The sequence below is a fragment of the Enoplosus armatus genome, chromosome 8 (genome assembly GCF_043641665.1).
Source record: "Enoplosus armatus isolate fEnoArm2 chromosome 8, fEnoArm2.hap1, whole genome shotgun sequence".
In the NCBI taxonomy this organism is placed as follows: Eukaryota; Metazoa; Chordata; class Actinopteri; order Centrarchiformes; family Enoplosidae; genus Enoplosus; species Enoplosus armatus.
The window spans coordinates 20,609,828-20,637,780 of NC_092187.1; the positions used below are offsets into that span (position 1 = coordinate 20,609,828).

General features: G+C 43.1%; 3 protein-coding genes across 4 annotated transcripts; 2 read left to right on the top strand and 1 right to left on the bottom strand.

Moving 5' to 3' along the window:
* Nucleotides 1-372: 372 nt before the first annotated feature.
* LOC139288372 (uncharacterized) lies at nucleotides 373-6,855 on the bottom strand. Its single transcript, XM_070909649.1, has 6 exons — nucleotides 6,722-6,855; nucleotides 5,947-6,004; nucleotides 5,735-5,768; nucleotides 4,192-4,739; nucleotides 2,076-2,213; nucleotides 373-912 (listed from the first exon to the last, which is right to left on the bottom strand). The coding sequence occupies exons 1-6, from the start codon at nucleotides 6,853-6,855 to the stop codon at nucleotides 373-375; spliced, it is 1,452 nt and encodes a 483-aa protein (XP_070765750.1).
* Nucleotides 6,856-16,420: 9,565 nt separating this feature from the next.
* On the top strand, nucleotides 16,421-22,208 carry nkain5 (sodium/potassium transporting ATPase interacting 5). The gene is made up of 6 exons (XM_070910027.1): nucleotides 16,421-16,474; nucleotides 17,552-17,689; nucleotides 18,916-18,996; nucleotides 20,341-20,538; nucleotides 21,887-21,947; nucleotides 22,153-22,208. The coding sequence occupies exons 1-6, from the start codon at nucleotides 16,421-16,423 to the stop codon at nucleotides 22,206-22,208; spliced, it is 588 nt and encodes a 195-aa protein (XP_070766128.1).
* Nucleotides 22,209-23,319: 1,111 nt separating this feature from the next.
* On the top strand, nucleotides 23,320-27,744 carry LOC139288660 (YTH domain-containing family protein 1-like). Of its 2 annotated transcripts, none has more exons than XM_070910025.1 (6): nucleotides 23,320-23,509; nucleotides 23,893-23,920; nucleotides 24,575-24,669; nucleotides 24,770-26,443; nucleotides 27,137-27,181; nucleotides 27,626-27,744. In XM_070910025.1, exons 1-6 carry the CDS (start codon nucleotides 23,480-23,482, stop codon nucleotides 27,638-27,640), a joined length of 1,887 nt encoding a protein of 628 aa, XP_070766126.1. In that variant the 5' UTR covers nucleotides 23,320-23,479; the 3' UTR covers nucleotides 27,641-27,744. The 2 variants fall into 2 exon arrangements, with proteins under 2 accessions (XP_070766126.1, XP_070766127.1); XM_070910026.1 differs by having other exon boundaries at nucleotides 24,590-24,669.
* The last annotated feature ends 209 nt before the right edge of the window (nucleotides 27,745-27,953 follow it).

Sequence of the window (27,953 nt, forward strand, 5' to 3'; positions counted from 1 at the left end):
AGGACCAGGTAAACAGCTATTTTTACCCGCTAGAATTCAATTTTTACTTCATTGTGCTTTGCACATAGGTATCGTAAAATAGAAGTGCTACTGTTACCTACAGATTGCTCTGCAATGGTCTTGTGCTCATTTATTATTCACTACCTTTGGATTCCTTATAAGGTTTATAGCTTGGACTTTGTATTCAGCCCAGGTCATAACAGATCAACATTATTGCCCCAAGGCCTCCGAAGCCTGTGAAAGGCATGATGTTATGACTTGAATGTAAACAGTATGTGTGGGTGAGCATGACAGGGGCTCAGCCGTCACTCCTTGTGGTGTTAGCTCAGCTCCTTGTGTTGGAAGGATAGGGGTCACAGTGCAGCCGCCGCCTCAGAGCCCAGTTACATACATCTCCATGCCGTCGTTGAAGGTGAAGATGGTGGTGGTGCTGGAGGTGGCGGAGCCCTGCTTCAGGTCGCCGATGCTCTCGTACAGGTTCTCCCCCGGCAGCAGCAAGGCTTTGGCGGGCAGGTGCTGTAACTTGGGGGTCTGCTGCGTCGGTGGCGGCGGAGGGGGCTGCTGCTGCTGCAAGGGCTGCTGGGCTTTCTTCCTCCTGGGCCGCAGGGTGGCACACGTGTTAGGGGGCCTCTCTCGCTTCCAGGCGCCTCCACCTTCCATGTTCTCGTAGGCCGGATCGCACTCCTCTGTCCCGATGGACTCGTAGCAGTGGTCATCAAGTGGCCCTCCGACTGCTTTGCCCTCCTGAAGGGCCCACGTCTGGGGTTTGACCACTACACTAAACCCCCCATCCCGGTCTCGGTCCCGGTCACCACGACCCAAGGTCCGGAAGCCAGGATTGGCTGGGGGAGACCCAGGAACAGCTCTCTTCTTCTTTCCTGGTTTACACACCTTTGAGTACATCTCAGCCACCTGCAGTCAAATGACACGTTACTGAGACTGTAAAAACAGACCAGACAACTACCAAGACAAGGAATAGTTTGACATTTTGGGAAACACACTCATTCACCTTCTTGATGAGAGTTAAATGAGAAGATCAATACCTCTCACATGTATATTAGCAGGTTAGCTAGGCATGAAGACTGGAATTCGGAAGAAACAGCTGGCCTGGCTCTGTCCAAAGGTTGTTATACCTTTCTTATTTAATCCATACAAAAACTGAAATGTAAAAATGACATGTTGAGGTTTTTACGGGGAGTTAAAAGCCAGTTGTCACCCGAGATTGCCAAGTAACCAGCGGCGACTCCAGAAAGTCACTTTGCCGTGCCAAAAAATAGTCTGGCACACAGTCACACCTCCGTTTTTGTACGAAGTAAACAAACAACATCTTTAAAAGGTGCTGCTTGGTGGATTTTGTTATCTTTGGACAGAGACAGGCTATCTGTTTTCAGTCTTAATGCTAAGCTAATTGGCTGCTGGCTCTAGCTTCATATTTAAAATTTATTCTTATTCTAAATATTTCTTCTAACTCTCAACAGAGAAGTGAAAAATCATATTTCCTACTACTTTAACTACTTTTAAATATTGCGTGAGTGCTGCACAATAAAAAAGATGTTTAACTTCAGCTGTGTCCAAACTGTTATTTCTTATCCATGTAGCCAGAAAGGACATGTGCATCTCTTTGCTCGTACTCGTGTCATTTCCGGCTGACATCTTTGTTTGAATTATGAAACAGAGTTGTAACTGGAAACAAGTTCAAAATCTTTTTTATTGTGCAGCGAACTGAATGGGTCTTTTTTTTTCATCCAGATGGTTAGAGGAGTCTTTGAGGATTCTCGAAATACCTTCAGGACACATCTGCAGGTATTTATTTTTCACAAAAACGGATGCTCAGCTCTGTGACTCAAGTGCACTGGTAATACTGTACACGAGAGGAACAAACTGGATTAAACCAATTTCAGAGTGATATGAGTGAGCTAGGTCAAGCAGATACAGAATACAGATTCTCTAAAACAATGTGTAAAACGGTTTTGTCTGATATTAATAGTAATAGTAAATTTAAGGGGAGCATTGGGAACAGGGAGCTTCAACACAGTAATTTAACAGAGAGGCTGATGCACAGAGTCCTCGCTCACCACAGCAGCAGACGGCTGTATGTTCTCCACTGTGTGAGCACCCAGCGGTCCCAGGGCTTTATTTTGGTGCATGAGCATCTCTTCATCCTCGGGAGGCTTCCAGATGTACTGCTCTCCATTTCCCATAAACATCACTTCCTGTCAACAGAACAAGAAATTAGATTCAGGGCAGAGCTGCTGACATGTCTTCTTTGAGTATTTGTGAATATAAAAACTGCAGTTTAAAAACAGACCCAATGGGCTTCATAAAAGACAAATTAGCCGCTTTAAACATGCAGAAGTGTTGTAGCACAGAGCGGCCATTAGAAATGCATTGGATGGATTTCATACAGTATTGAAAAGATTTTCCCTGGAAGGTGGAGCTTGTATCGTGAGGAACCATGTGATTATATTCTGGATGACTCACTTTCAACATGTTGCGTCATCCACAAGAAAATGAGTGGCGAACAGCCCTGCGAGCAGACTGCGTACACATGTAGGCCCTGTGAACTGTGCGTGTTACTAAACTCGGGTCACAGCAGACAGTGCGACCTTGCTGACCTCACACAGGGCAGCAAATGGTCTCCCACTGTCACCTGGAGGGGAGCACAAAGCCTTAGTCGCCTCCACTCCTGCTGGCGGGAACATATGGACGAGGTGACACTGCTGGGAGCAGAAATATACCGCTATCACCGAGAACTCCTCGACAAATAAACACGACTCGCTGCCCGGACTTCTAAATGTCTACAGAAGTGATAATATAACACCATGCATGATGTGCAGAGAAAACTGCAACATTGGCACAATTACAACTGTGTGGATCCTCTGCAGCATCAACAGGAAATCTGACAGAAATACTGTCAAGATCCTGCTCGCTGTACCAGGACTACAAAACTGCATATTAATGTCGTACTGATGCTGACAAACTACTGAATGAAACATTCATTCATAGTACTCTCCAAAAGTACCAAAACTTTGGGGGTGGGGCTTGTGGCGCTGAATATTTCTGATTAGTCGAGTAGCATACGACAGTCCAGGCCTTATTGAGCATTATTGAGTTCCTCCATGCTTACTGTTGTTGCACAAATAATGATGCCTGTGTGTCGCTTTATATTGCATCATTGATGTTGTATAGTTGCATGCAAAAAATGACAGCAGTCGCTTTTTCACACGTCAGCGGACTAATTTGCCTAATTTTCACATCTTTAAACTGTAGTGGAAACGCAGGCAACAGCAGGCTGAAGGAACCTTTTCATTCCTTGAAAAGTAGTTTGTGGGGCTAAAAGTTCGACTGTGTGTTTCAACAAGACTAAGGCCGCCTTCATACCGACTCTAAAGGCCTGACCGTCGATGCAGAGGGAAACAGCAAAAAAACACACGGTTGTCCAGCAAAAAAAGTTGAACCTGGTTCTGCAAGCAGCTAACAAATGTGAACCTCATGGTGGCGCTAGAGGAAAAGTCAGGGGATCACCAAAGTCAGTAGGAATTTTCCTCTGGGGAGCATGAATGTCTGAACTAAACTTGACGGCAACACATCCAATAGTTGAGATATTTCCGACCCACATTATCATCCATACAGCCACATAACAATGGCGTGCATAATAAACTGACACTTTTAGGACCTTCCAGTGAAGTCAGAGCACAAAGCATCAATTCAGTCTTAATCTGCTTTGTATGATCTCATCTGCTGCTCCAGTCAGTCCTCTGGAGAAACACTAGCGACCCAACTTAGCTGTTAACTTCCTCTTCCCCTCCAGTCATCACTTCCTCACTTGCCTCAGCCCATAAAACTCAATCCTGTTCACCTCTACGACATTACGAGTAATGCTGCTTAGAAGATATGTGGGCTTTGTTTTGAGTGGCATCAAGGTCACCAGCACTATGAGAGAAAAGTTTATCTCTTTCTATGAATAACTAGCTTACATGTTAGTTATGTGGGAATTCGGTCACATTTAATGCTGCCCATGAAAAAAGTCTAATCTACTATCTTACTAGCTTTTTCCGGAGCTTTCAACTGCATCTCATGTTCCGGAAAAAGCTATTAGTAAGTGCAGCTTGTCCTTGTGTAACTACTGTACTGTGTCCATTGTATGAACAGTTTTAAATCATCAGATAAATAAAAGGTTCCTCTACCAACCTTTGGGAATGCCGGGACGTTGAAGGCATCCACGTTTCTACGGGGCAACTTTGTGCTGTGGGGGTGTGGTGGAGGAGGGGCGGGATGTGACGGCGGGGCGTGTCGCGGAGGGGGCACTGGCGGCTCCCCCATATCCGTCCCGCTGTCCCTCTTTTGGGGTGCCTTGTCGGCCTTCCTCAGCTTCCTGACGCAGGCGTACTCGGCCGTCTCCTGAGGATGAGGGGGAGACATCACCTGGGCCTCGGGTTCGGGCAGCCCTCCTTCCACATCCCCATCAGGGTCTGGGGGCGCCGGGGTGTTGGCGGGGACGGCCGGAGGGGCCGGAGTGTCCGTCTGCCCGGCCCTGCCTACCATGGCGTAGAGGGCATCGTCAGTACGTGTAGTGGAGGAGCTCCGGCCCACCTCAGAGTAAGTGTGCTCTCCGTCCTCTCCAGTCCCAGAGGGGATCTGGGGAAGCTGCCTGCCTTGAGAACGAAGGTCAGAGTTAGACCGGCGGCTGAGCAGCAGCAGAAGGTCCATGCTGGCTGGACGTTTCTTTTTAGATGCCTCTGCCCACCATAAAACAGAATTCACATTTACTCCTCCTGCACTGGACAGTTCAACAAACATTTGCGAACATGAATAAATCTCTCGCTGGTAAGAGAAAAATCTGGAGCTGACAGTGAACCGGGAGCTGACGTAGATGTTTGATAAAATGCATCCAAATTGACTTCATTCCACTGCAGTGGAAGCGGGACAAACATGAAGCGGGACATATGCTTATATTTCTTCAAACCCTCTCAGGCTACTGTCACAGTGCCCACAAACAGTTCCCTGTTGACTGTCAGTGATGGAGCTCCAGGACTTGTCTTGGCTCTCTGATTTCTGTCTTTGAGAGAGAGAGAGATGCATGTTCATAAAGCAAGATAGAACAGTCCAGTGGAATATGGCTGAGCTGCGGATGTAATGTGAATTCTGTTTTAGGGTTAATTTCTCATCCAAAGTGCCCTTAAATGTTAGGTTTTGCATACATTTAGAGCTGGATTAGATACTGAGCACTTGGAGAAAAGCACCAGGCGAATGTTAAACATCTACCTAAACATTTATTTGCATTATTAGAGGTTGGTAATGGACTCCAAACATGGCATTAATTAATGAGGATGAAATCAGCCAAATCAGAATATGCCACAGTTCGCTTTATGTATTTACTTGTCATGCTATTGATCTGCTGCTAAATATTCCGAATGATTTTCCGTTCATGCCATTTCACGGACTATATTGACTCTGTTGGGTGAAAACCTTGTACCTCCACTGTCTTGTGCTTTCAAATAAGCTGAAAAAAAAAATGGCATGTGGTTGAGAAAAGCCAAAAGTGCTTCGTCATGCAGCTAAAACAAGACCAGGCTGTTTAGTTCCAGATGAGTTGACATTTAGGAGATACAAGGTTTTCACCAGACAAACAGTGAGGTGCTGTTTACAGAGCACACAGGTTGGATGTGTATGTGAGAGATGCACTCACTTTTGCCATTGCAGTTCATCTTGTTCATCTCAGTGTCTGATTTACTGATGGACCGCAGCTTCGACTGCCTGAGTATACCCTGAAAACACACACACACACACACACACACACACACACACACACAGGGCCAGTTAAACTCTAATTAAGACTGAAGAGGTGTCCTCTGAATGATATTGTTCCCTGGTGAATTGAGTTGCTTCAGCTTCCTCTGCTGCATCACAAACAAAACATGGAGGAGCATGCTGCCTGATACCTACCATGTCCATGAGACGGTGTTTTCCACCCTCGCCGGGAACATTGTGTGTCTTCCCCTTCCTGTGGTAAACACAACCGCTCTGTCACACAGGTTGACACTTACTACAGTGATGCACAGCGTGTGTGTGTGTGTGTGTGTGTGTGTGTGTGTGTGTGTGTGTGTGTGCGTGCAGAGTTTGAGTCATTGTCCATGTTTTTCTGAGTCATCTTAAGACTGTGCACGTGTGTGTGTGACAGAGACTAAGAGTATATTTGCATAAGTGTGTGCCAGTGCTGGAGAGTATTTCCATTTTATGCTACTTTATACTTCCACTCCACTATATTTCAGAGGGAAATGTACTTTTAACGCCACTACATGTATTTTACAGCTATAGTTACTTTTCAGATTAATATTCTATATTAAGAAAATCATATGATAAGTTCATAAAATGCTTGTGACCTCTTGTGTAAAATCAGTGTCTAGTCGGGGCCCTTTGTCACGTTTCAGATGTCTATGAGTTGTTAACGTCTGAACTTCAGGTGGTTTGACTTCAGAAAAGGTCAAATTACCTTTTAAAGCCCCCAAAAAACAAATTTGTGTAGACAAACTTGAGTTTTTCCTCTTTCCTCTCCCATTCATACTCTCAAAACCCCTCAGATTTACCTTGTGTCCCTTTGGAGATTTTGAATACAGGACTTATATTTTATATTGTTGTACCTAAAGGATCTGAGTACTTCTTCCACTACCTGGGCGTGCATGTGTAAATATTCAAAGTGGTGTGTGTGTGTGTGTCTCACCTCTGGCAGCCCACGCAGAGCACCACGATGAGGATTGTGACAACAAAGGCTGAGGCAGCAGCGATAGCACCCAGCAGCAGGACCTTGCCGTAGGGAGGAGCCGTGAAGTTCAGCCCGTCCTGCATGGAGGCCATGTGGGAGCGCTGGCGCTCACTTGCTCTCACACACACTCACACTCACACCCTTACAACTCATGCACGCAGGGAAGTGCCACGGTCTCACTGGGATCTGCAGCGAGAAGGCGCGGAGTGGTGCTTAATTACAAAATGATCTAACCTTTACAAAGCATTAAGTAGGTTAACAAAGCAGCAGAACCAGAAGTAAAATATTCAAGCAGCAGTTTGACAAGAGGGAAAGTGAGAATTCCCGTCCAGTGCTGAAGCAGTGAAGGGAACAGACATTACGCCTCCGGCATGTGCTTCTGCTTTACCTTGTCTGAGGGATTACTGGGCTTTGTGTGTCACACTTATATGGACACACCTGCTCACCAACACAGATTTTCAGGTATCTGGGTCTACATAGCATGAAAGTGAGCTAGTACTTAAAGTAATCCTGAGAATCTGCTGATCTGTCAGTCAGGTAGCAGCTATGACGCATATGGGTAAATACAAATTTCCTATGTTTTTAACCATTCAAACACGAACAAACATACATATGGAGAAGGTGCGATGAGTCACGGCAAAGCTGCACATGCCAGCAGGCAGAGTAACCTGAAACACTGATGTATGAAAGCAGAGCGAGCAGACAGACACATCTTTCTTGCTTCTCCTCGAGTCCTTGCTGCTTGCCAGACAATTTCACATTTGGCAGTGTAATATGTTTGAAATAAACGATAAAAACACGGAGCCATAACAAAAAGACCAAACAACAAGCCCGTTCTAATCTGTCAAATCGTGCCATCTGTCTACTGTGACAGTGTGTTTTCATGTGTGTTTGTCGCTTGTCCATCAGCAACAACAAGACTGAGCGGCAGACTGCGGGAAAGCACACCACCTGGTTTTGTCCAAAGTCTTGTTGAACTGAAGCTTCGGGATGATAACACCTAACATGTCTGTCCAAGTGTCTCTCGAATATTTGTTCAGTTTCTAACTACAGATTTTCTTCCAAACAAAAGCGCACCATGATGGATGTTGTACTTTGAGACAAACTCTTCCTCAATCCTCCTCACTGATGATCAAATCTGACAACGCGCTTTAGTATTGGATTCCACATAGATCCTTTCCTTCCAGACAGAATTGAATTTTCGCCGTCCAAATTACTTTAACAATTTGCCTGTAGTCTGGTGAACAAAGCGTATCGTCTCTGACAGTTTGCCAAAGCTTTGGACGCCTCAAGACTGTTTTTTTTATCTGTTTTTTTTTTTTCAAGGAGAAACCACCACATTAGTGTCCGCTCCTGAAGCCAACATGTCAAATAATCTAGCTTTAGCATTGCAGTAGAGATCAGTAAAGCCAGTGAGGCCTAATAAAGGTTCAAGCAACCCAAGCATGAATTGCTGGTCCGCCTCTTCTTCATTAAAATCGTTCATGACCTTGTAATGTGGTTAGACTTAATTAGGGATTCATTATTTTATTCCAGATAAATCTCACCAACAAAAATCATACTAATCACCCAGATTGTTGCACACTTTTATGTTTTATCCATATATTCTTTGAGTCCATCCAGGTCTGCTGATTTAGGCCACACTCATTCCCACCTGAACATGAATTTTGTTGGATTTTGTCATGCAAAGCCTACTATGTTTTGTACACCCTCTTTTACAGTAGTAAAACACTTCTGTCTGTCTTGCCAATATATCTCGCTAAGACTGGCTGCATGTGCTCGATGCCCGACAGGTTTGCCTTGCAAAATTTAATTTAAATTCTATCATTGATCCCATATTTCCTCCAAATGTGGCATGCATCACCTCTGGACTTATGACTTAAGAAAAATCACACAAAGCATTAGATAAGAGTTGTTAGATACATTTCGTGACCATCTGGACTGTGTGAGAAAACAAAGAGTCTACAGTCACGCTTAGTGGCGCTTTGAGCTAAATGCTAACATCAACATGTTCACTGATGTTTAGCAAGTTAACATTTTAACATTTGCTAATAAGCACTAAACCCAAAGTACAGCTGAGGCTGATTAGTCAGATGCAGTCAGGCCTCATCCTCCATGAATGCCTGTACAAAATGCTGTCAAACAGTTGTGGTGATATTTCAGTCTGAGCCGAAGAGGTGGACTGACAGAAAGACCGACAAGTGTCTGTTTACCACAGCCGGCGTGAACCATAGAAGTGCTCGGGGCTACATTGTGGAAAAGCTTCTCCTGTTCTCATGAAATTTGACATGAAACATTAGACTCTGATCTGACTTTTAGGAAAAGTTAGTTAATAGCTGAACTAGTTATTATGTGCTGCAGCTGAGCAGCTAATTAGCTATCTAGCCTGCAAACCGACACATTTTTCCCGGTGATCAAGCTACGGCACAGGAAGACGTGCGTTCATGTTTGTAAGTTTGATGAGAAGGTGGCTCTTGTGTTGTGTTGCTGCTGTCTGGCTCAACGCTGGCATTACTGACTTTATGCAAGATTTGATTGGCTGTATCGAAATAAGGTCTCCATCTACGTAGACGGACACCAGAGCTGTTTTCTATTTTGACGATTTTGATTTTATTCTGAAAGTGATTTACAGAGCAGATATGTATGTTTTCAGTTGGACTTTAACACTGTTATAACCACGATACCGCTGGTCAGCACTGTAAATATGCAACAACCTGCACTGCCTCTTTTTAACGTTGAAGTTTTATCCATGTGAAGTTTTATTTTCTTTGTGAATGTTTCTTGCATTTCATTTGACTGACTTCACTACTGTAGTACTGAAGGTATCTGCTAACAGAGAGAGTGGAGACAGGACAGAAGTTTATCAGGCGCTGCACGGTAGAAGTTTTGCAGGCTTTGGGTAATTTGCATTTTCTTCAGTAGATCCAGCCATAAACCCAACTGTTCTCAGCGTGAAATCCAATTTGCGCACAGACGTCTCGGTGGTTCTTTGCACGCTGCTTGTAGTTTCCTCTGTAAGTTCAGGGCGTCCTGACCGGAGAGCAACTGCTATGTTTCCCCACGTTAATTACTATTAATGTAATCTATCAATAAGTCATATTTTCCAACATAATTACATATTTCTTTGAGCCACGTCTTAAGAATGTGATTGCAGCGAACATGTTTTCCCAGCATGTCTATCAAAACTATTTGGTGTATTTTAACAGCAGCCAGCAAACATGTCAAAGATCTCTCAGACTGTGAGCTGCTTTTAATGCCACTAATTCTCTCACCAGAGCTTCACCTTTAACAGAACACTTCCTGGGTGAGTAGTCTGATATATTATGTTGGATTTAAAGAACCATATGCACCTGTGAGGCAATGATCGTTTAAATTACAGTGGCAACGGTGTAATTATATCTGTGCTGATTTGACAACAGAGCCGAGGAGTGAAGATGGAGAGGGTAATGACAGAGAAGAAAGGGGAAACGTGGAGGTGTGGAGGAAAAGAAAGGAGAGCGCAGAGGGGAGGAAGACATGCGTGGGAGTCCTGTGGCAGGTGTTTGAAGACGCTGAAAGCAGATGATGAGAAGAGGCTGTCACATTTCCCAAAAAGGTTTCCCGGCCTTCCTCTCCCCTTCCTTTCCCTTCCCCGTCTCACCGAGTGTGTCCACACCTCCCCACCCATTCTTCCCTGCCTCCGCCTGCGGTGTTCAGCCAGAGTGACGCCTCAGCACTGCAGTGTAATCTCTGGCCCTAGAGCTGCCTCGTCAGAGCCAACCAATTGGACGTAGTGCTCAGAGCAGGAGCAAGAAATGGCCCTCCCCCGGCTGCTTCCCTGCTAAACAAAGCCCCCCCCCCGGAGCTTAGTGTGCTCGTTACAAACACGAGTGAATACCTGCAGGTGCAGATTTGCCAGGTGTTGCCCTGACCGTGTATCTCAGGCCAGAAGGCTACGAACACTGAGAGGAGGCCAGCAAACCGGAGCATCATCCGTCTTTAATATCTGGTTTCTTTACTGAATCACATGCGTCGTATTAAACTTTTAAAAAATTTGAATAAATAAAAGCTCATTCTTTATCTTTGGGAACAGTTCATGCAACAACATACTGACAAATAAAGACTGAGTGTGTTTGAAAGCTCTAAAAGCCAGTAAGCTGAATACAGATTTTTTTTATTCATTGTGCATTTTTTCTCTTCTTGAGTCAGTGGACACACAGGAGACCAGGACTGCTAACGATTGTTTTCATTATTGATTAATCTGCCAATTATTGTTTTGATTAATCGTTTAGGCTTTAAAACACCAGTTTCCGAAAGCCCAAGGCGAAGGCGTCAAATTGGCTGTTTTGTTCGAGCAACAGTCGAAAATATACAAAATATTGATTTTACTGTCACATAAGACAAAGAAAAGCAGCTGGAACTGAGGAATGTTTTGCACTTTACTTTGAAAACGACTTTAACAAATAGTCGATCAATTATTTTTCTGTAGATCGACTAATCGATTAATCGTTTAATTGTTGCAGCTTTACAGGTGAATGAACGAGTGGATGAAAGTTTGTGTGGATGACTGTAGAGCTGCAACCATGTGTCGATTAACTGATTAGTTGATCGACAGAAAATATATCGGCAACTATTTTGAAGATCGATAGTAAGTAATTTTTGCAGCTACATTGCTCAAACTCTGATAGGTCTGCAGCTAACGATTATTTTATATTATTGATTAATCTGTTCATTTCCAAGATTAATCGATGAACGGTCTCCAGAGTGTGTGACTGTGACATCTTCTTATTGATTGATTTGTTTCAATCAACAGTCTAAACCTCAAAGATATTCAGTTTACAAAGATATAAAACAGACAAAAGCAGAAAATCCTCTCATTAAAGAAGCTGGAGGCAAAAAACGGATGTCTTTTGTTTGAAACATGACGTTTGGTCGACTAATCAACTCATCTTCGAATCGTTTCAGCTCTAAAATCAGATGATTACAGCTGCTCAAATGGGAGAATTTGCTGCGTTTCCTCATCTTATAATTTAGAGAATTGATTCTCTTTAGATTTCGAACTGTTCGTCAGATAATACAAAACATTCAAAGACCTTGGGAGATTTTTCACTGATGTTCTCTGATGTTTTATGGACCAAAAGATTAATCGATTAATCAAGAAATTAACCGTTAGTAGCAGCCCTAAAGGTGACTGAACTGAATGACAAAAACATATCACCTGTTGACTTGGATCTAATATCAACGATTAAATGAAGTGAGAAACATGCTGGGAGACACACCTGGCCAATCACATTATCAGATCATATTTCATAGGCAACATTTAACAAAAGAATACATCTATATTCAAACAAAACAAATGCTTGTACTCTGACTGCTTCAAACAATAAAATAAATGTTCATGTTTCTGCTCACGGCGCCTGACGAGGCCACGAACAAGGAATTATACTGTAATCCTCATAAAAATGCATTTTTCAGGGACATGTTTAGCTTTACAGTGTTGCAATAAATACCAGTAGGCTTATAATTTTCTAGGAACATGCATTGCATTTACATGTGTGTTCATTATTAATAATACTGGAGCTCCCTTTCCCACAAACACAGCCAGCCAACCAGCCAGCGGTGGCCTCTCTGCCGAATCTGCTCAGGTTTTGATAAACCACCTGGGAGTTCATGTGGATCAAAAAAAAAAAAAAAAAAAAACCTCACCCTCTGTGTGACACAAATAACAGCAATGTGTGTGTGTGTGTGTGTGTGTGTGTGTGATGGGGGGAGAGCGAGAGAGAGAGAGAGAGGGGAGAGAGAGGAGGCTGCTATTGTGTGAGAATGTGAATTAGGTCAAATGTTTGCTTGCAACAACGATTAACCATGCCCCTGTGAGGAAGAAAAGCTGAGGCTCTGTCTTTATCTGTGCAACGCTGCCTCTGATACAAACACCGCCTGACATTATTCACAGCAAATAAAAGAATAATTATAATGACTTGTGATCACATGATTCACATCCTTCCCAGCAGCTTTTGACAGAGAGTAGGGGGGGGGGGGTTGAAACAGGCTGAACGACACCAGAGATGCTGAAGTAAGTTTTTTTTTTAAAAAAGGGGGGGGTGTCATCCTTATTTTTTAACATTGTGGGTCTATTTTGTGCGATAAAGAAGGGCTCCTCCATAAAGGGCTCATGTTGGTATGTATGTGGCTCATGATGGCACCCACTCAGCGGGCATCAATCACACACTGAGGGTGCCCTGGCTCGCCGCGCCTCTGGGCTCTGACACCTCAAACTGCGGTGATGCTGCTGACAACAGGTTACAAGCCACGACTCACATGATGACGCCGGCTGAGACAGGAAAACCCATGCAGGGTGTGAACCCGGATTTGAGGGTTAAAAGGGAAAAAAAATGGTCACAGAAAATGAAGAATTTCAGGCTGATGCAGAGTGCTTTTATGGTGGTTTTTTTTTTTTGGTTTCATTAAGCCTGTAGCGCCAGAGATCTTTTTCTTCTAATCATCAAAGCGTTTCCGATTCATTTCCAGATCAAAGTGAGGATGGTAAAGGATGTTGTGTCCCTGAGGTCAGCTGGCAACTTACACGACAAAGCCAGTTCCCCACACCCCCCCTATTTATGAGTAAAGGAGGGAGGAGGTAGAGAGGGATGGAGAGGAGGAGGAAGAGGAGGAGGAGGAGGGGGGGTGCAAATGTTAACGGAAGGTCTAACGTTAATTATCTTTATGCTTCGCAGTCGGCAGGGATGTTACGCAGAGAAAACGCGTGATTGGAGGCTCCCTGCGCCTTCCTCTCATCAAATCACAATGAAGTTCTCTGATCACTCCGTCAATTTGGGGCTTAAATCGCCCCCCAAAAAAAGGCAATGCAGTAACGCTGAGGTGGGTGCACACGTGTCTTGTGTGTTAGCCTAAATGCATGACCAGAGATGAAGGGGGTGGGGGGGGGGGAGAACCAGGGCGAACACAAAGAAAAACAGGCAAAGCGGAGGGCTACATGTCCTGGATGAATAAAAGATGCTGTGTGCCGTTTGCGTGTGCAGCTTATCGAGCTGGATCTATAGGCACATAGGAATGACCCACCCCCCCTCTTCCCGCTCCCTCCCCACCCACCAGCCTCCCTCCAGCCTGTCACATAGCCACGGGCACAGAGCATTGCGCTATAGCATCCCTGTACTCACTCAGCTCGGAGATTTTGGGAGGCGCAGCGTCAACCCTGGTCGCTTCCTTCTGCTTCCGCTCGGACCAGGCGCTCCCCGCGAGCATAATCAATCAAAGGCGATACCTCGGCTTTCTTGGGCTTCACAAAACACGAATGCAGCATATTGCATGTGACATCCTCTGAGCGCCCGCTGACCCGCTTGTGCGCCCTGTCCGCGCTCCTCTGCTCCCCAGCCAGAAGGGAGGCTGGGAAGAGTCTGACCTGCCTCTCTGCCGCCGCCGCCGCTGTGTCTCCAAATATTATCTCCAAGTGCCAGGTTTCTCCTCCACCGTCCCTCAAGCCCCCTCCATCTGTACTCGCATCCCCTCGGCTCAGCTACTGTGCTTCCATGTGACACATGCAGAGCTGGAGACCCCCCAATTTTTGAATTTGTCTTTTGAATCTAGCGTCATCCCTCGGAAGGACGAGGAAGTGCGGGTGTAGCGTCTGATGAATGGGCTGAAACCGGTTTAGGAGGATTTCTCAGTCCCTGCTAAAGGTGCACGAGGCGCTGGTTAATTGCAGGGGCAGATTTGGGGACATTTAGAGTCTGTGTGCTGCAGTTTGGACACTCGGGGTCTAAAGTCAGGGTCCCTCTTTTTGCACAAGGACTATAAAGTGAACGTGACCTGTTGAAAGTGTTTTGAATGTTTCACTTTCCTGTGAAGATTTTCTGAAACATATAGTTGATGTATGTGACAAGCATATTACATATTGACGCTGACTTTATTTGACTGACCCCTTAAAAGCCTCCCAACAAGACCATGACCCCTATAAGAGCCTCCTACCAATAACCCAGTGTGACCCCCATTTTACATTCTTCCACTTTAATAACATTTGCACCAAATGCAGGTGAACTGAGAAATTCTGATATCATCACTTTTTTTGTCTTATTTTTCTATAACAGAGTTAATGTTGTAAAAAAAAAAAAAAAAAAAAAAGGATATGAAAAAGTAGGGCAGTAAAGTCTTTAGCTTGTTGTAACCTTGCCACTCTCACACACCTTTGAAGCCAACACCTCCATCACTCTACTGCCACCTACCGGCGACTCCAGAGCATCGTAGAGGAGCAAACCACCTATCAGGGAGCAGGAGACGGTGTTGCTGTATGAGGGTCAATCCGTGCCACAGTGCGGGAGAAACAGAAGAGCCGCGAGAGAGGGACCTGATGAAGGGTTTCAAGAGGGACTGTCCTGCCGGGACAAATCACAGCATCAGTCGTTTCAGCTAAAGACAGATGACGACACGCAGGCCGGAGGACGTTATTCCTCTTGTGACGTTAAGTCCACAGAAAGAGGAGGTCAGGTTGGGCGGATGGGTCTGAGTTTGACACAGCAGTCTTTTAACCCAAACTATAATCCTTCCCCAACTCTGACCAAGTTGCCTTAACCAGTGTTGTCACATCATAAAATGGTTTTATGTTTGGTTTTGGAAGGCATTAACAAATGATGTCATCCTGCACACAAAGTGTTTCTATATGTTGTTCTGGAGGGCAACGACAAAAAATATATATATTACGCCATCTCTTCTTCTGAATGGTAGAATGGCCTCCGACTGGAAAATTAGCACCACCAACTGTTTATCTCGATGTGCTGAACTCTTAATATTCACATAACGACAGTGGATGGAAATTCACATAGAATTCAAACACTCTATAATACAGCCGGCAATTTACTGTGTAATGTTGTCATATGACTCAGATAAAGTGCTTAAAAACAAGAGTATGGAGAACAAGAGAGTAACAACTGCGCATTTTGGAGGGAAAGAGAAATAAATTATACTTTATTTTTGTAAATACTAGGTAAAGCACTGGAAAAACAAAGGTTTGGGGAAATGATTTTAACAACATATTCTGCAAAACCTATGAAGTAATATATGTAGTTATTTATAACTGCTTCCAGAACTGTGGATGTACAGTGAGTTAACTGTTTTGTGTCCCAGTATACCGCAAAGGTCCCCAGTATTTACAAAATAAATAATAGAGTATAATTTATTTCTCCTTTCCTCTAAAGTTGTTACTCCCTTGTTTTTTTGTTTTGTTTTTGTTTGTTTTTTTGTCTTGTTTTCTTACTGTGTACCTACATTAAAGCAGCTGCTGTATTATAAAGTGTTATTAAAATTCACAGACATTATTGTCCATTAAAAAAACACAAAAGGCTCACAGCGTCCTGAGGCTGATTTTGTCCTTCAGGGTTTCCCCCTCTTCAGCTCATTGTGGCACGAATCGCCCCTCATACCGCCGCCCCTCCCCCTCACCGTAGTTTCCTCACAGGGGCAGCCTACGTGTTTTCCTCAGGAGGTAAAGTGTACTGTGCGCTTCCTCACACGTCTGGCAATGGATCTAAAGCTTCGCAGGCTCGTCCCTTGTGTTTGAGCAATTTCTAAAAAATTCCAGTCCCTTCACTCTTGTTGTCCACATCCTCATCCTCATCCTCATCCTCAGACCCAGCGGGAGCAGAGAGGAAGACGCAGGAGAAGAAGATGGGGTGCTGCTCGGCACGATGCATGCTGATCCTCCTGTGTTGTCTGCAGTTGGTGAGATGTTTTCCTCTCATTTCTCGCGCGATGCTTCACACAAACACATCTGCTCACACATCCGGACGTTGCCGCTGTCTTATAGCAACTTATACTGATGAAAACCACTAAAAATGGCAAATAAAAGCTACTTTTTAAATGAGTCAATACCTGAAAAGACTTGTTGTTTATTGGGAAAGTTCCTTTGTTGGAGCGTCTGACAATATAAAATCTAAAATTTAGATTAGTGGCTACAATATTTTAATAATCACCAAAACCAACTTTAATACCTGTTAAACACATTATTTGGTGTATTTGTACTTGATGACCTTCCGTTCACATCGTCATGAATTCAGGTTTCTACATCATCTGCAAACTGAAATGAAACGTAAGAAATTAGTTTGTTGGTTCAACAGAAAATTACAACAATTTAGATAACTGATTGATTCATTTTCTTTTAAAGCAAAAATGCCAAAAACATTCACTGGTTCCCGCATCTCAGATGTGAATATTTGCAGGTTTTTCTTGCTGTTCTGTCGGAATAAACTGAATATCTTCATGTTTCTGATTGTTGGTCAAACAAAACAAACACTTTGAAGACGTCACTTTGGGCTCTGGTGAATTATGAAGGGCATGTTTCCACTTCTTTCGTACATTTTATTGCAGATTAATCAATACTGAGAATAATTGTTAATTGCAGCACCTATAAACATGTATTTTTAGTGAACCGTGTTAATAGTAAGCTTGCTGTGTAGTTGGAGGTGCAAATGAAAAGCAGTGACCGCCCACTGCTACAACCACCACAATGAAAGGCTGCACCCACTTTGTCCTCCTCCTCTGTGGTTCCCACCCTGCCCCCCTCCCCTGACTGGGGCACCAACCTCCGAGGACATAACACTATAACCAGGTCTGTCTTTGTCCCCCATGGCTCAGTTGCCCTGACAACTCATATGAATGAAAAATACAACCACAAGTGAGAGATCAAGCCGGGGCAGCACAGCCTCTCCTGACACCGACCGGTGAGACCGAGCGAATGTCTTTTATAAGTTGTCTTTGCTGCCACTGTCTCTAAACTCTGTTTCTGCTCCTGTTGACCAGATCACTGCGCTGGAGAGGCAGGTGTTTGACTTCCTCGGCTACCAGTGGGCTCCCATCATGATCAACTTCTTTCACATCGTCGTGGTCATCCTGGGCCTGTTTGGTGTCATCCAGTACAGATCACGCTACGTTATTATGGTGAGGCAAGTTTGTGTAAAAGCATTTAATACTGAATGTTGGATTTACACCAGTGGTTCCCAACCTTGTTTGGCTTGTTAGGAGTAGTTTGATTTTGGGGAATACACTCGAAGATCGATACCACTCTCAGAGCCTATATCTGAATATGAAGCTACAGCTAGCAGCTGGTTAGCTTAGCTTAGCATAAAGACTGGAAACAAGGGGAAACCGCTAGTCAAATGGTAACAAAATCGGCTTACTAAAACCACTAATAAACATGTTATATTTTGTTTGTTTAATGTGGGAGCAGTTCCTAACCAGCGAAGACTCCAGGAAGTCACTGCCCCCCCCCCCCCCCCCCCTATAAAACGGCAAATTGAAGTTTTTACACTCTGGTGTTTGTATGGTTAAAACAAACAAGATATTAAGGATTAATTAATGATCTTTAGAGATGCTGGTAGGTGGATTTTGTCACCTTTAGACAGAGTCAGGCTAGCTGTCTCCCCCTGTTTCCAGTCTTTATGCTAAGCTAAGCTAACCGTCTCCTGGCTGTAGCTTCGTATTTAGCCCACAGAGGCGAGAGTGGTATCGATCTTCTTGCCTAACTCTCTGCAAAAAGTGCATTTCCCAAAATGTCAAACGATTCCTTTTAAAGTAAAAACTGTCCACTCTTGATCCCTCGTCACAGATGCAGCTCGACCAAAGAGTTTCCATTTTATTTAAACGTGACAAAAGTGTGACGTGTGAGAGGGATGTGAACGAATATGATGAGAAAAACATGAGAAAACAAAGAAGGAGAAAAAACCCCAGCTGCTGTGACATGCAGAGTAAACTGGGCCATTATTGATCGGATATCTGAGATGTGTGTTTGTGTATGTCTGTGTGCCCGAGGTCATGTGCATGAGAGCTGAGTTGTACTACATAAAGAAACAATTACAACAATCCTCACCATCTCTATCAACACCTTATATTATTAATCATAATAAAACTCAGCAACAGATGAGATTGTTTGACTCAGATTGTTTAATTTGAAACTTGAAGTAGTGATAATATCCAGTGTTTCACAAGAAAAACAAGCAACATTTAGATAAAATAAATAAAATACACTTTTGTCATCTTGGGAACCAGTGCTTGATACACTGTCAGGATAAATAAACGTGTAAGAAAAGAGAGGAGCCCTCTGCTACAACATGACCATGTTGAAGAATTGTTATTAATTGTCTTTAATAACGTCTTTGTTTCCTCAGTACCTGCTGTGGACGCTGCTGTGGGTCGGCTGGAATGTCTTTGTTAGCTGTCTCTACTTGGATCTGGGAGGGCTTTCAAAGGTAAGTCTAATGGTCACGTAGGAGTCGGATAATTAGAGAGCGACGCAGCTTCAGCTCCTAAACACAGTGTTCGGCTCCCTCCTCGTCTCAGGAGCTGCCTGCACAAACAGTCACATGATAATAACACTCCTTTGCAGCCTGTTTCTGTCCGCAGATACGAAATATTTAATTCATTCAGTGTCATGAAGGGACAGCAGCTTGTTTATGTCCCATATCTCCATTGGAAAACATATTGAAAGGTCCTAATTGATTATTGAGTATTGCTTAGTATTAGTTGTAAAAGTGGTGGTAGCCTTGGTTTTAGCAAGTAAAAAGTGGAGGAGTTAAGATGATTATTTGATAAGTTGACACAAAAGAATTTCTCATTAATCAACGTAAAAATACAAATCATTTGCTGGTTTCTGCTTCACAAATACAACATTTTTTAATCATTAGGTTGTAATTTAAATACTTTTTAAACATTTTTTACTGATGGTCAGCCTGAGGAAGTAGATTTAAAACATATTTGGGGTGGGCATTTGTTATTATTTGTTAATATTTTACATAAATTAATCAATTCATGTTGTTATTATTGTCTTCCAATATGGTCTTTTACTGCCAGATAACTTCAGTAGCTGCAACAGAGCTTTCTCCGTGGACTCATTACTGTAATGTTCTCACAAAATAAAGCATTACACTTCCATAACTATACAGCACCTAATCTGTTCTATCAATTACATAATTATCCCTTCTTCACTCTGTACTATTTTACTCTGCAAAACTTACAAGAATAACCATCAGAATACCTGCTTTTAATTATGGTTTAAGACCATTTTTCTGTACACATACTAAACTTTTTGGAGTGAAATCCAACATCACATTAGAAATACTGTCACCTTTTTGCAGGTTAAACATTTATACAGATATTTTATTCTTCTGAATTGAGGTTGTAATCACTAGCAGAACTTTTCAACGAACCAAACAAATTCTGTGTAACATGTCACTGGAAACGTTTAAAAAGGTTGTTTTCTTTCTTTCATTGTTTCTCTGTTTGTCTTTATGCTATTTTATTGCTTTTTGTGCTCAATATGTGGGACAGACAGTTTTGAAACTGAGTCAGGCCCTCAGCTGGTTCAGTTTTCCCTGCTAAACACACAAAATTAAATGAAATAAAAAGTTGATAGCTTAATCAATACTGTAAATAATCATTAGTAGTGGCCCCACACAGGAAGACTATCATGTTCAGACTACACCTGATCCTTGTTGCTTTCCACTGCTCACAGTCTAATAACACAGAAATATCTTTAACACCCTGAGAGCTGATAAGTTGCCTTCACACCTCCTCTGCCTGTTCTCTCTCTGCAGGACAGCGACATACTCTCCCTGGGAGTGTCGTCGCACAGCTCGTGGTGGAAGGACAACGGGCCGTGGTGTGACAACGAGGGTCTTCCCTCCGCTGGGTGGCAGAACCAGCAGAACCCGGAGCTGACCACAGTTCTGAGCTGCTGGCTGGAATACCAGTACATAGAAATCCTGCACTGCATCGTGCAGCTCCTCATATCTGTGAGTCTCTGTCGCACTTTACTGAGTAACTCATTCATCACATTAGTTTGTTGTTTAAGTAACATTAAACAAGGGAAAATATAAACAGAATTACCAGATGATGCTTTTAAAACTTAGATTGAAACGCATTAAATAATGTTTTAATATCAATAAATATGCATCTGCACACGCAGGAATGGACTGTTGCCTAGCAACAGCGACTATAAATTGGAAAACGGGCCTGAAACGTTTAAAAAAGGCACCACATTATCACACTGATATGTAGAGATAGTAAGTGTGCTGCTGTTGTTATGTATGAATGTAATTTACTGAGATACTGGGTCTTCTAGTTTCTGGCAGTTAGTGGCACAAATGTACTTTTGAAAAGTAGAAGAGCTTCGGAAGTGACACCAGTCTGTTATATCATCCTAAATGTGCATATTGGCTTTGCCTCTTTCTGTACTGCATGTGTAGTCAGAGTTTTATTAATTAAATTCAATACAACTTTATTTATTCCTGTCAGAGCAATCACATGCAGCAGCTCGCCGCCCCGATTAAGACACACACACAGTAGATACTGTAGGAAAAGTACTGTTCATCAAAACTAAAGACATCCAAAAGATGTACGATTAAAAACTATATGTGGAATTGGTAATAAATACATAATAAATAATAATATTAATATGAAAATAAGAATATCTAAACAAACAATATCAAATTATACACAATCTAAAAACTCTAAAATGTAAAATGTCTTGTGGCCATTAGGTTCAGTTTGTACATACTGTTTATAATGAAAGCAGCTAAGTGTTGTATTTCACACTACAAAAGGTGATAGTCATAGATTTTGCAACAATTGTATGAATTTGTATTTCTGTCAAATCAATACAGAAATGCCACCCATTATTTAGGGTTAGGGTTAATTACTCTAGTTAACATTTCGGGAAGGTTTTGTTTGTGTTACTGTAAGAAAATCCCAGACTGATCCAACTTCTTTTCATACAAATCAGATGAAAAAGATTTTTCTTTAGCACAAATTTCCTGTGAGATCAGCCTGATTGCTATAGATAATTTCACAGACAATTACTTGTATAATAAAGCAATTCATATTCAGATGTTTCAATCGATGTACTCACTGCACACATGAGACTGTATATCTGCACACACAGCAGACATTTTGACTTGTAGGACAAGCACAGGTGTTACTAATAGCATAAATGAAGCAGCTAAATTTAATTCTGCCGCCATTATTTTTATTATTTACATGCATGCTTTTCCTACTGTGACGTGTCAAAATGTCCTATAAAATCTTTCATGATATCTTTGTTTTTTTCACTACATTTATACATTTTTGTGTTAATGTCCACAGCTCCCGGGATTTGTTTATGCCTGCTACATCGTCAGCACTTTCTCAGATGAGGAAGACAGCTGTAAGTACGCTCCTGATCAATGAGACATTTGGCAAATATTATTTATTTTACATGCATTATCCATTTTAAGACATTTTAAAGTATTTTTATCCCCTTTTAAAGTATTAAAGAATGCTGTCTACAACATGTGCCATTCCATTTTTTACACTGAGGTTGATTTGCTTTGTATCATTTATATATGTTGCTCTTTCCCCACTTATTTTAGTTAATTTCATTGGTGAATTTCATCATCCATCCAAACTCTCTCAGTTGATCTTCTAGACCTGTGGGTAGGTTTAGCGGCACCATTGCTATTACCTCTTATTTGAACCCATTCTATCTGTCATTCCCCATCTTATTTGTTCAGCATTTCACATACAATGTATTTTTCTTATTTTTGCTTAGATTATAAATAACTACAAAAATAAAGTGGTTGAGGAAAAGCTGAGAAGGAGCCCAGGCGGAAGAGGAGACAACTTTGAAGACTGTCATCATGTACTTGCTTTGGCCTGGTTGTCAATAAAACATCTGTCACAGATGCTGAACCTCAATGTGCTGAGTGAAAAGGGGAATTTCCAGTATATCACTATATAAAATGTGTAGGCTTACTCATAATATGTTTTTCCTCAGGGCTCAAATGCAGTAAATCTACATGTAAATCTACCTCTGTATGTGTGAGTGAGCATGTGTGTGTGTGCGAAAGAGATAGAAATCACTAGATAATAAGCACTCAAGTGCAATAGAAAAGTGTGATTTGAAAGATGTAAATAAATTGCAGATTATTTCTGATGTTTTGTAAAATGTATAAATTATTCATATGTGTCATTTTAGCAAGAAAAGGTGACCATCCCAACGTGTGTAGTGTATAAAATAATTCAGTGAAATAAACCACGTCTACAATACAGCTTTCAATGGGGTGGACACATTTTCTTCATTATTAAACATTTAGAAGACTGCTCTGGATGGCTCCTTAACATTACTGCTGATCATTTGGCTTTCTTAGAAGCAAAATATTGCACTGCCACGGTATGATATGCTTGTGATTGTTCTTATATGTTTTTCAAACGCGTAATTATCGAAAAAACGGTGTTTTTTAATCCGTAAATGTCACGTAAACACGGGAACAACGGCACATACCAATCTGCGGCTGCTAGGTAGCCGTGGCGACGCGTCTTTTACGTCACCGACGTCATTTCCGCCCCTCAGACCCCGGATGAAGCTGCCATTGGGGCAAGTGAGCAGGGCCACCAAGGCTGGTTGGATTTTAATTTAACGGTGAGGGGGTCGGAGCGGATTGAAGCCCCGCTGGATTAATGTCGACAGGGCAGCGGGGAGTGCCAGCAGGGCTACGACGAGTAAACTGTCCGCGCCGAGCAGAGAGGCTAACCGGCTAACCGCTGCTGCTAACTGTGTTTAACTGTTAGCAAACTAACGCGGAGCAGGGAAACAGCTTCTCCAGCTATTAGCCTCTCTCCAACACAGCGGAGTTTGTGCAGCTTACACACTGTACGTCTTGTCGGGGCTTCTGTCTTAACACAACACCTGGTGGATGAATGATGTCTGCCGCTAGTATTGACCCTCAGGTAAGCAGCGAGGAGAAACGCTCAGCTTCAGGTTTTTAATTTCTACAGAGAGGCGAGATGTGCGGATGTGTGCATCCCACTCTGAAGACGATGCCACCATTGGCAGCTAGTCAGCTAGTTAGCCAACTGAGATGGGAGGTTAGCTAGAAAACTGGTCTCTGCTGGTAACCAAAGGCCTGGACCACAGCTTCCAGTCGGTACCTGGCTGGAAAATGTTGCGCTTTTTTTACTGTATGTGTTAGCCAGGTTTTCAGATGAGACGTCTAAACATGTCAGTGTGCATCTAGGACAATGTGTGATGCTTTGATTAACATTGGAGACCCATGCAAGCTTTCTTTATTTCTCCTTTCACATGCATTCCTCCTTTTAATGTGACCAATAAGACATCGAAAGGACAAGATGCAAGCAAAGGTAAGGAGAAAATGTCTCCTGAACCTCCAGATGTTCCAGTATATAATGATGTATCACCTGTTTAGCACCCTGCCTATCAGAGTACACAACTCTCACCTGATACCTCATATAACTGACGGTATTGTTATAGCTCTTATGTCAACAGAGAAACAATATCTACGTAGCATTAATGATAATAATGTCTTTGCATCATTACATATTTTTGCTCCACACGTCTGCGTCGTAGTTGTATGCAGTAATGAAGATACATCAGTTTATCAATGGAAAACACCATGCACATTTCAAAAGGTCAGCTCCTCTAAAGGTTACGTTTATACAGCAGACCACCACTCTTTGGCAGACAGGATAATCTATTTTAAATCGCTATACAATACTGCTTTGCTCCACCCATGGACTTATTTTTAAATCCTGTGACTATAGTTGTAGTCCAACATTTTAGCTGCATATTTTTTAGTGAGCACTCGCTTGTGTTCTGTTTGCATTAATGTAACTGCATTTTGTGTCAGGTGTTATCATGGGAAGTCTGTTGTAATGTAATGTTGAAATGATGTTGCAGCTTGTATAATGCAGATATTTTAGGCATTGTGAGGTTGTTTGGAAAATATCTGCAAATTCAGATGTTGCAGCTTTGATAACAGCTTGATTTTATTGCAGCCTTTCCAGTTTCAGTGCAGAATGGCTCCCTCCACCAGAAGGATACAGTCCATGACAATGACTTTGAGCCTTATCTTACCAACCAGTCTAATCAGGTAGGAAACACCTTTGTGACACTAAAATCATTTAACTTAGAATGAATTATCTCCGCATCTTGTTGCCCTAACAAATGATCTTAATTCTATTTGTTTGTAGAATAACAGCTATCAATCCATGACAGACCCCTACATGTCCAGCTACTATGCCCCCTCCATTGGATTTCCTTACCCTCTCAGTGAGGCTCCTTGGTCTACAGGAGGTGACCCTCCAATTCCCTACCTGACACCCTATGCCCCCCTCAGCAATGGGGACCATCACTTCATGCACGACACAGTGTTTGGGCAGCCGGGGGGGCTCAGCAGCAGCATCTATCCTCACAGGTTTAACTTTTTCCCAGAGAACCCGGCCTTCTCAGCCTGGGGCACCAGTGGGTCTCAGGGCCAGCAGACTCAGAGCTCAGCCTACGGGGGCAGCTACAGCTACCCACCCAGCTCTCTAGGAGGCACCTTAGTCCCTGATGGCCAGACTGGTTTCCATAGTGACACCCTGAGCAAGGCTCCAGGTATGAACAGCCTAGAGCAGGGCATGCTGGGCCTAAAAATAGGTGGGGATGTGACAGGAAGTGGCTCCGGTGTGAAGAGTGCAGGCTCTGTGATCGGTGGCGGTGGCAGCGTAGCTGCAGCTGTTGCCACGGGCAACGGCGGCACACCAATTGGAATGCCCCCTCCGAAACCTACATCGTGGGCTGCTATTGCTAGTAAACCTGCCAAGCTGCAGCAACAAAAGACCAAGATCAAACCTGGTACACCAATAGCTGGAGGAGCCATGCCTCCACCCCCCATTAAACACAACATGGACATTGATACGTGGGATAACAAAGGGACGGTTACCAAGATGGCCCCTCCTTTGCCGGCCCATCACCACCACCACCACCATCACCAACACCAACACCAACAGCACCACCAACAGCACCAGCCCCAGCTTCACTCCCATGCTCCCAGTCTCCTACCCCCCCTTCAACAGTCCCTACAGTCTGCCCAGTCCCTCGTGCAGCAGATGACCATGCAGGGTCCTCCACATCCTCATCCACAGTCCTACCAGAACCACAACTCCGCTCCAACGCCTCAGACCCGGTGGGTAGCCCCACGCAACCGCAACTTGTGCTATGGTGGTGGAAGCTTGGACAGCAGCGGCTCCTCTAACGGTGGCGGTGTCGGTAACGGAGGTGGAGGGTGCGGGGGTGTGCCTCCAGAGCCGGGATCAGAGTCCCACCCTGTGCTGGAGAAGCTGCGAGCGGCCCACAGCTACAACCCCAAGGAGTTTGACTGGAACCTGAAAAACGGCCGCGTGTTCATCATCAAGAGCTACTCCGAGGACGACATCCACCGCTCCATCAAGTACTCCATCTGGTGCAGCACGGAGCACGGCAACAAACGTTTGGACTCAGCCTTCAGAGCTATGAACGCTAAAGGTCCCGTCTACTTGTTGTTCAGTGTCAACGGCAGCGGCCATTTCTGCGGCGTGGCCGAAATGCGCTCCCCTGTGGACTACGGCACCAGCGCCGGCGTTTGGGCGCAGGACAAGTGGAAGGGCAAGTTTGATGTGAACTGGTTGTTTGTTAAGGACGTGCCAAATAGCCAGCTGCGCCACATCCGCCTGGAGAACAATGACAACAAGCCAGTCACCAACTCACGTGACACTCAAGAGGTTCCTCTGGAAAAGGCAAAGCAGGTGCTCAAGATCATCGCCCAGTACAAACACACCACCTCCATCTTTGATGACTTTTCCCACTATGAGAAGAAGCAGGAGGAGGAGGAGGTGGTGAAAAAGGTAATGTCTTCAGACTTGACACGTTTGAATTAAAGGAGTGACGATATTTAGGGACTGTACGAAAATTATTGGGGGGGGGGGGAGAAGAAACCTTGTGTTTCACTCCACAGTGTTATTTTGTTTGGTCCCACTTTCGATCTGATGACGTTGCCAAATATGCGATTAGTTTTCTCTCTGTCTGACATAATTAAACCACTTACATAATACTGAGTGACATTACTAGGCTCATTAACCAGGTGTGTTTTGGTGCCGTTTTAGCTTCTTTTCTGACTGTGATTACGGGACCGCTGTCTTCTCCAAACAGCAAAACACACCTTTATGACCCACATGAAAACCATCTTGTTGATGTGACTGTTTGACCTGTTTTATTATGTAATAAATGTTAGAAGGGAAGGCTGAAATAAACTATAAATATTGAGTAAGAAAAAAATAAAACACCCTTCCCTGTTCTCCCAAAAAGTCAAACTATCCTTCAGCGAAAATAAAAATGACTGCCCCCTCCCTGTCTAATAATATTTGTACAGTCCCTTATTAGTAAGCTGATTTTCATTCTTTTTATTTGTTTTGTATCCATTGGTAAGTGATTGGAAAGTTTGTCCAATGAGATATTTAAATATCGTAGTGTTAAAAGTGATGAGATGTGTCTTTCTAATGTGACTTTTCAACAAGGCTTTGCATGTTCTTTTAAAACAGAGCTATGAGCCTGCGTCAATACAGAGCCGATCCCGAATTGATCAGGTAAAGTCTGTTATCTTAATGAATGAATTCTTGAATATCTCTCTCTATTTGTCTGACGTTGATAGATATCACTGTATGACAAATATATACAAAATCACATTATATGAAGTAATCAAATGTATCTTTAATGCATTCAACTGTGGTCCACTGTTGTTTATCACACCAGACAAAACTCTTCATGTGTGCAAAAGAACTTCAGTATCTCATTTTGTTTCATTAGAATTTGCTCAGAATCAACAACATACGGTCAAATGATCCCGATATAATTCCATTGAAAGTTGATTAATGGTAATATTGAATCATCCGTCCCGTTTCTCTTTTTGATAAATATGACTTTTGTAATTTACTGTTATTGTAAGATCTGTAAGATTTTGTCCTGTAACATTACACATGCGGGTGACGTGATGTTAATTAATCTGTCTAATAATTTCTTGTTTTTTCCAGGATCGTCAGAAGTAAACAGAAGACGGCTGTCGATGAAATTTAGATTTAAAAAGAAAACACACGGACATAAAGAAATTGAAAACTAATATTTTTTTCTATTTAATTTTGTTGACTTTGGCCCATGTCAAACTCTTGACCCACACTGCTCCTGGCTCCCCGTCTCTACGATGCGTGCAGGGATGAAGCTAGTTCCACCAGTTGAATCGCTTCAATAATATATATTTTCTTGTTTTTTCTGTATTTTTTAGCCTTATAAATCTCTATCGCTACCGCGGAACTTGCATTCTTAACTAAATATAAGTAACAAATATCTGCACGTCTGTTTTTG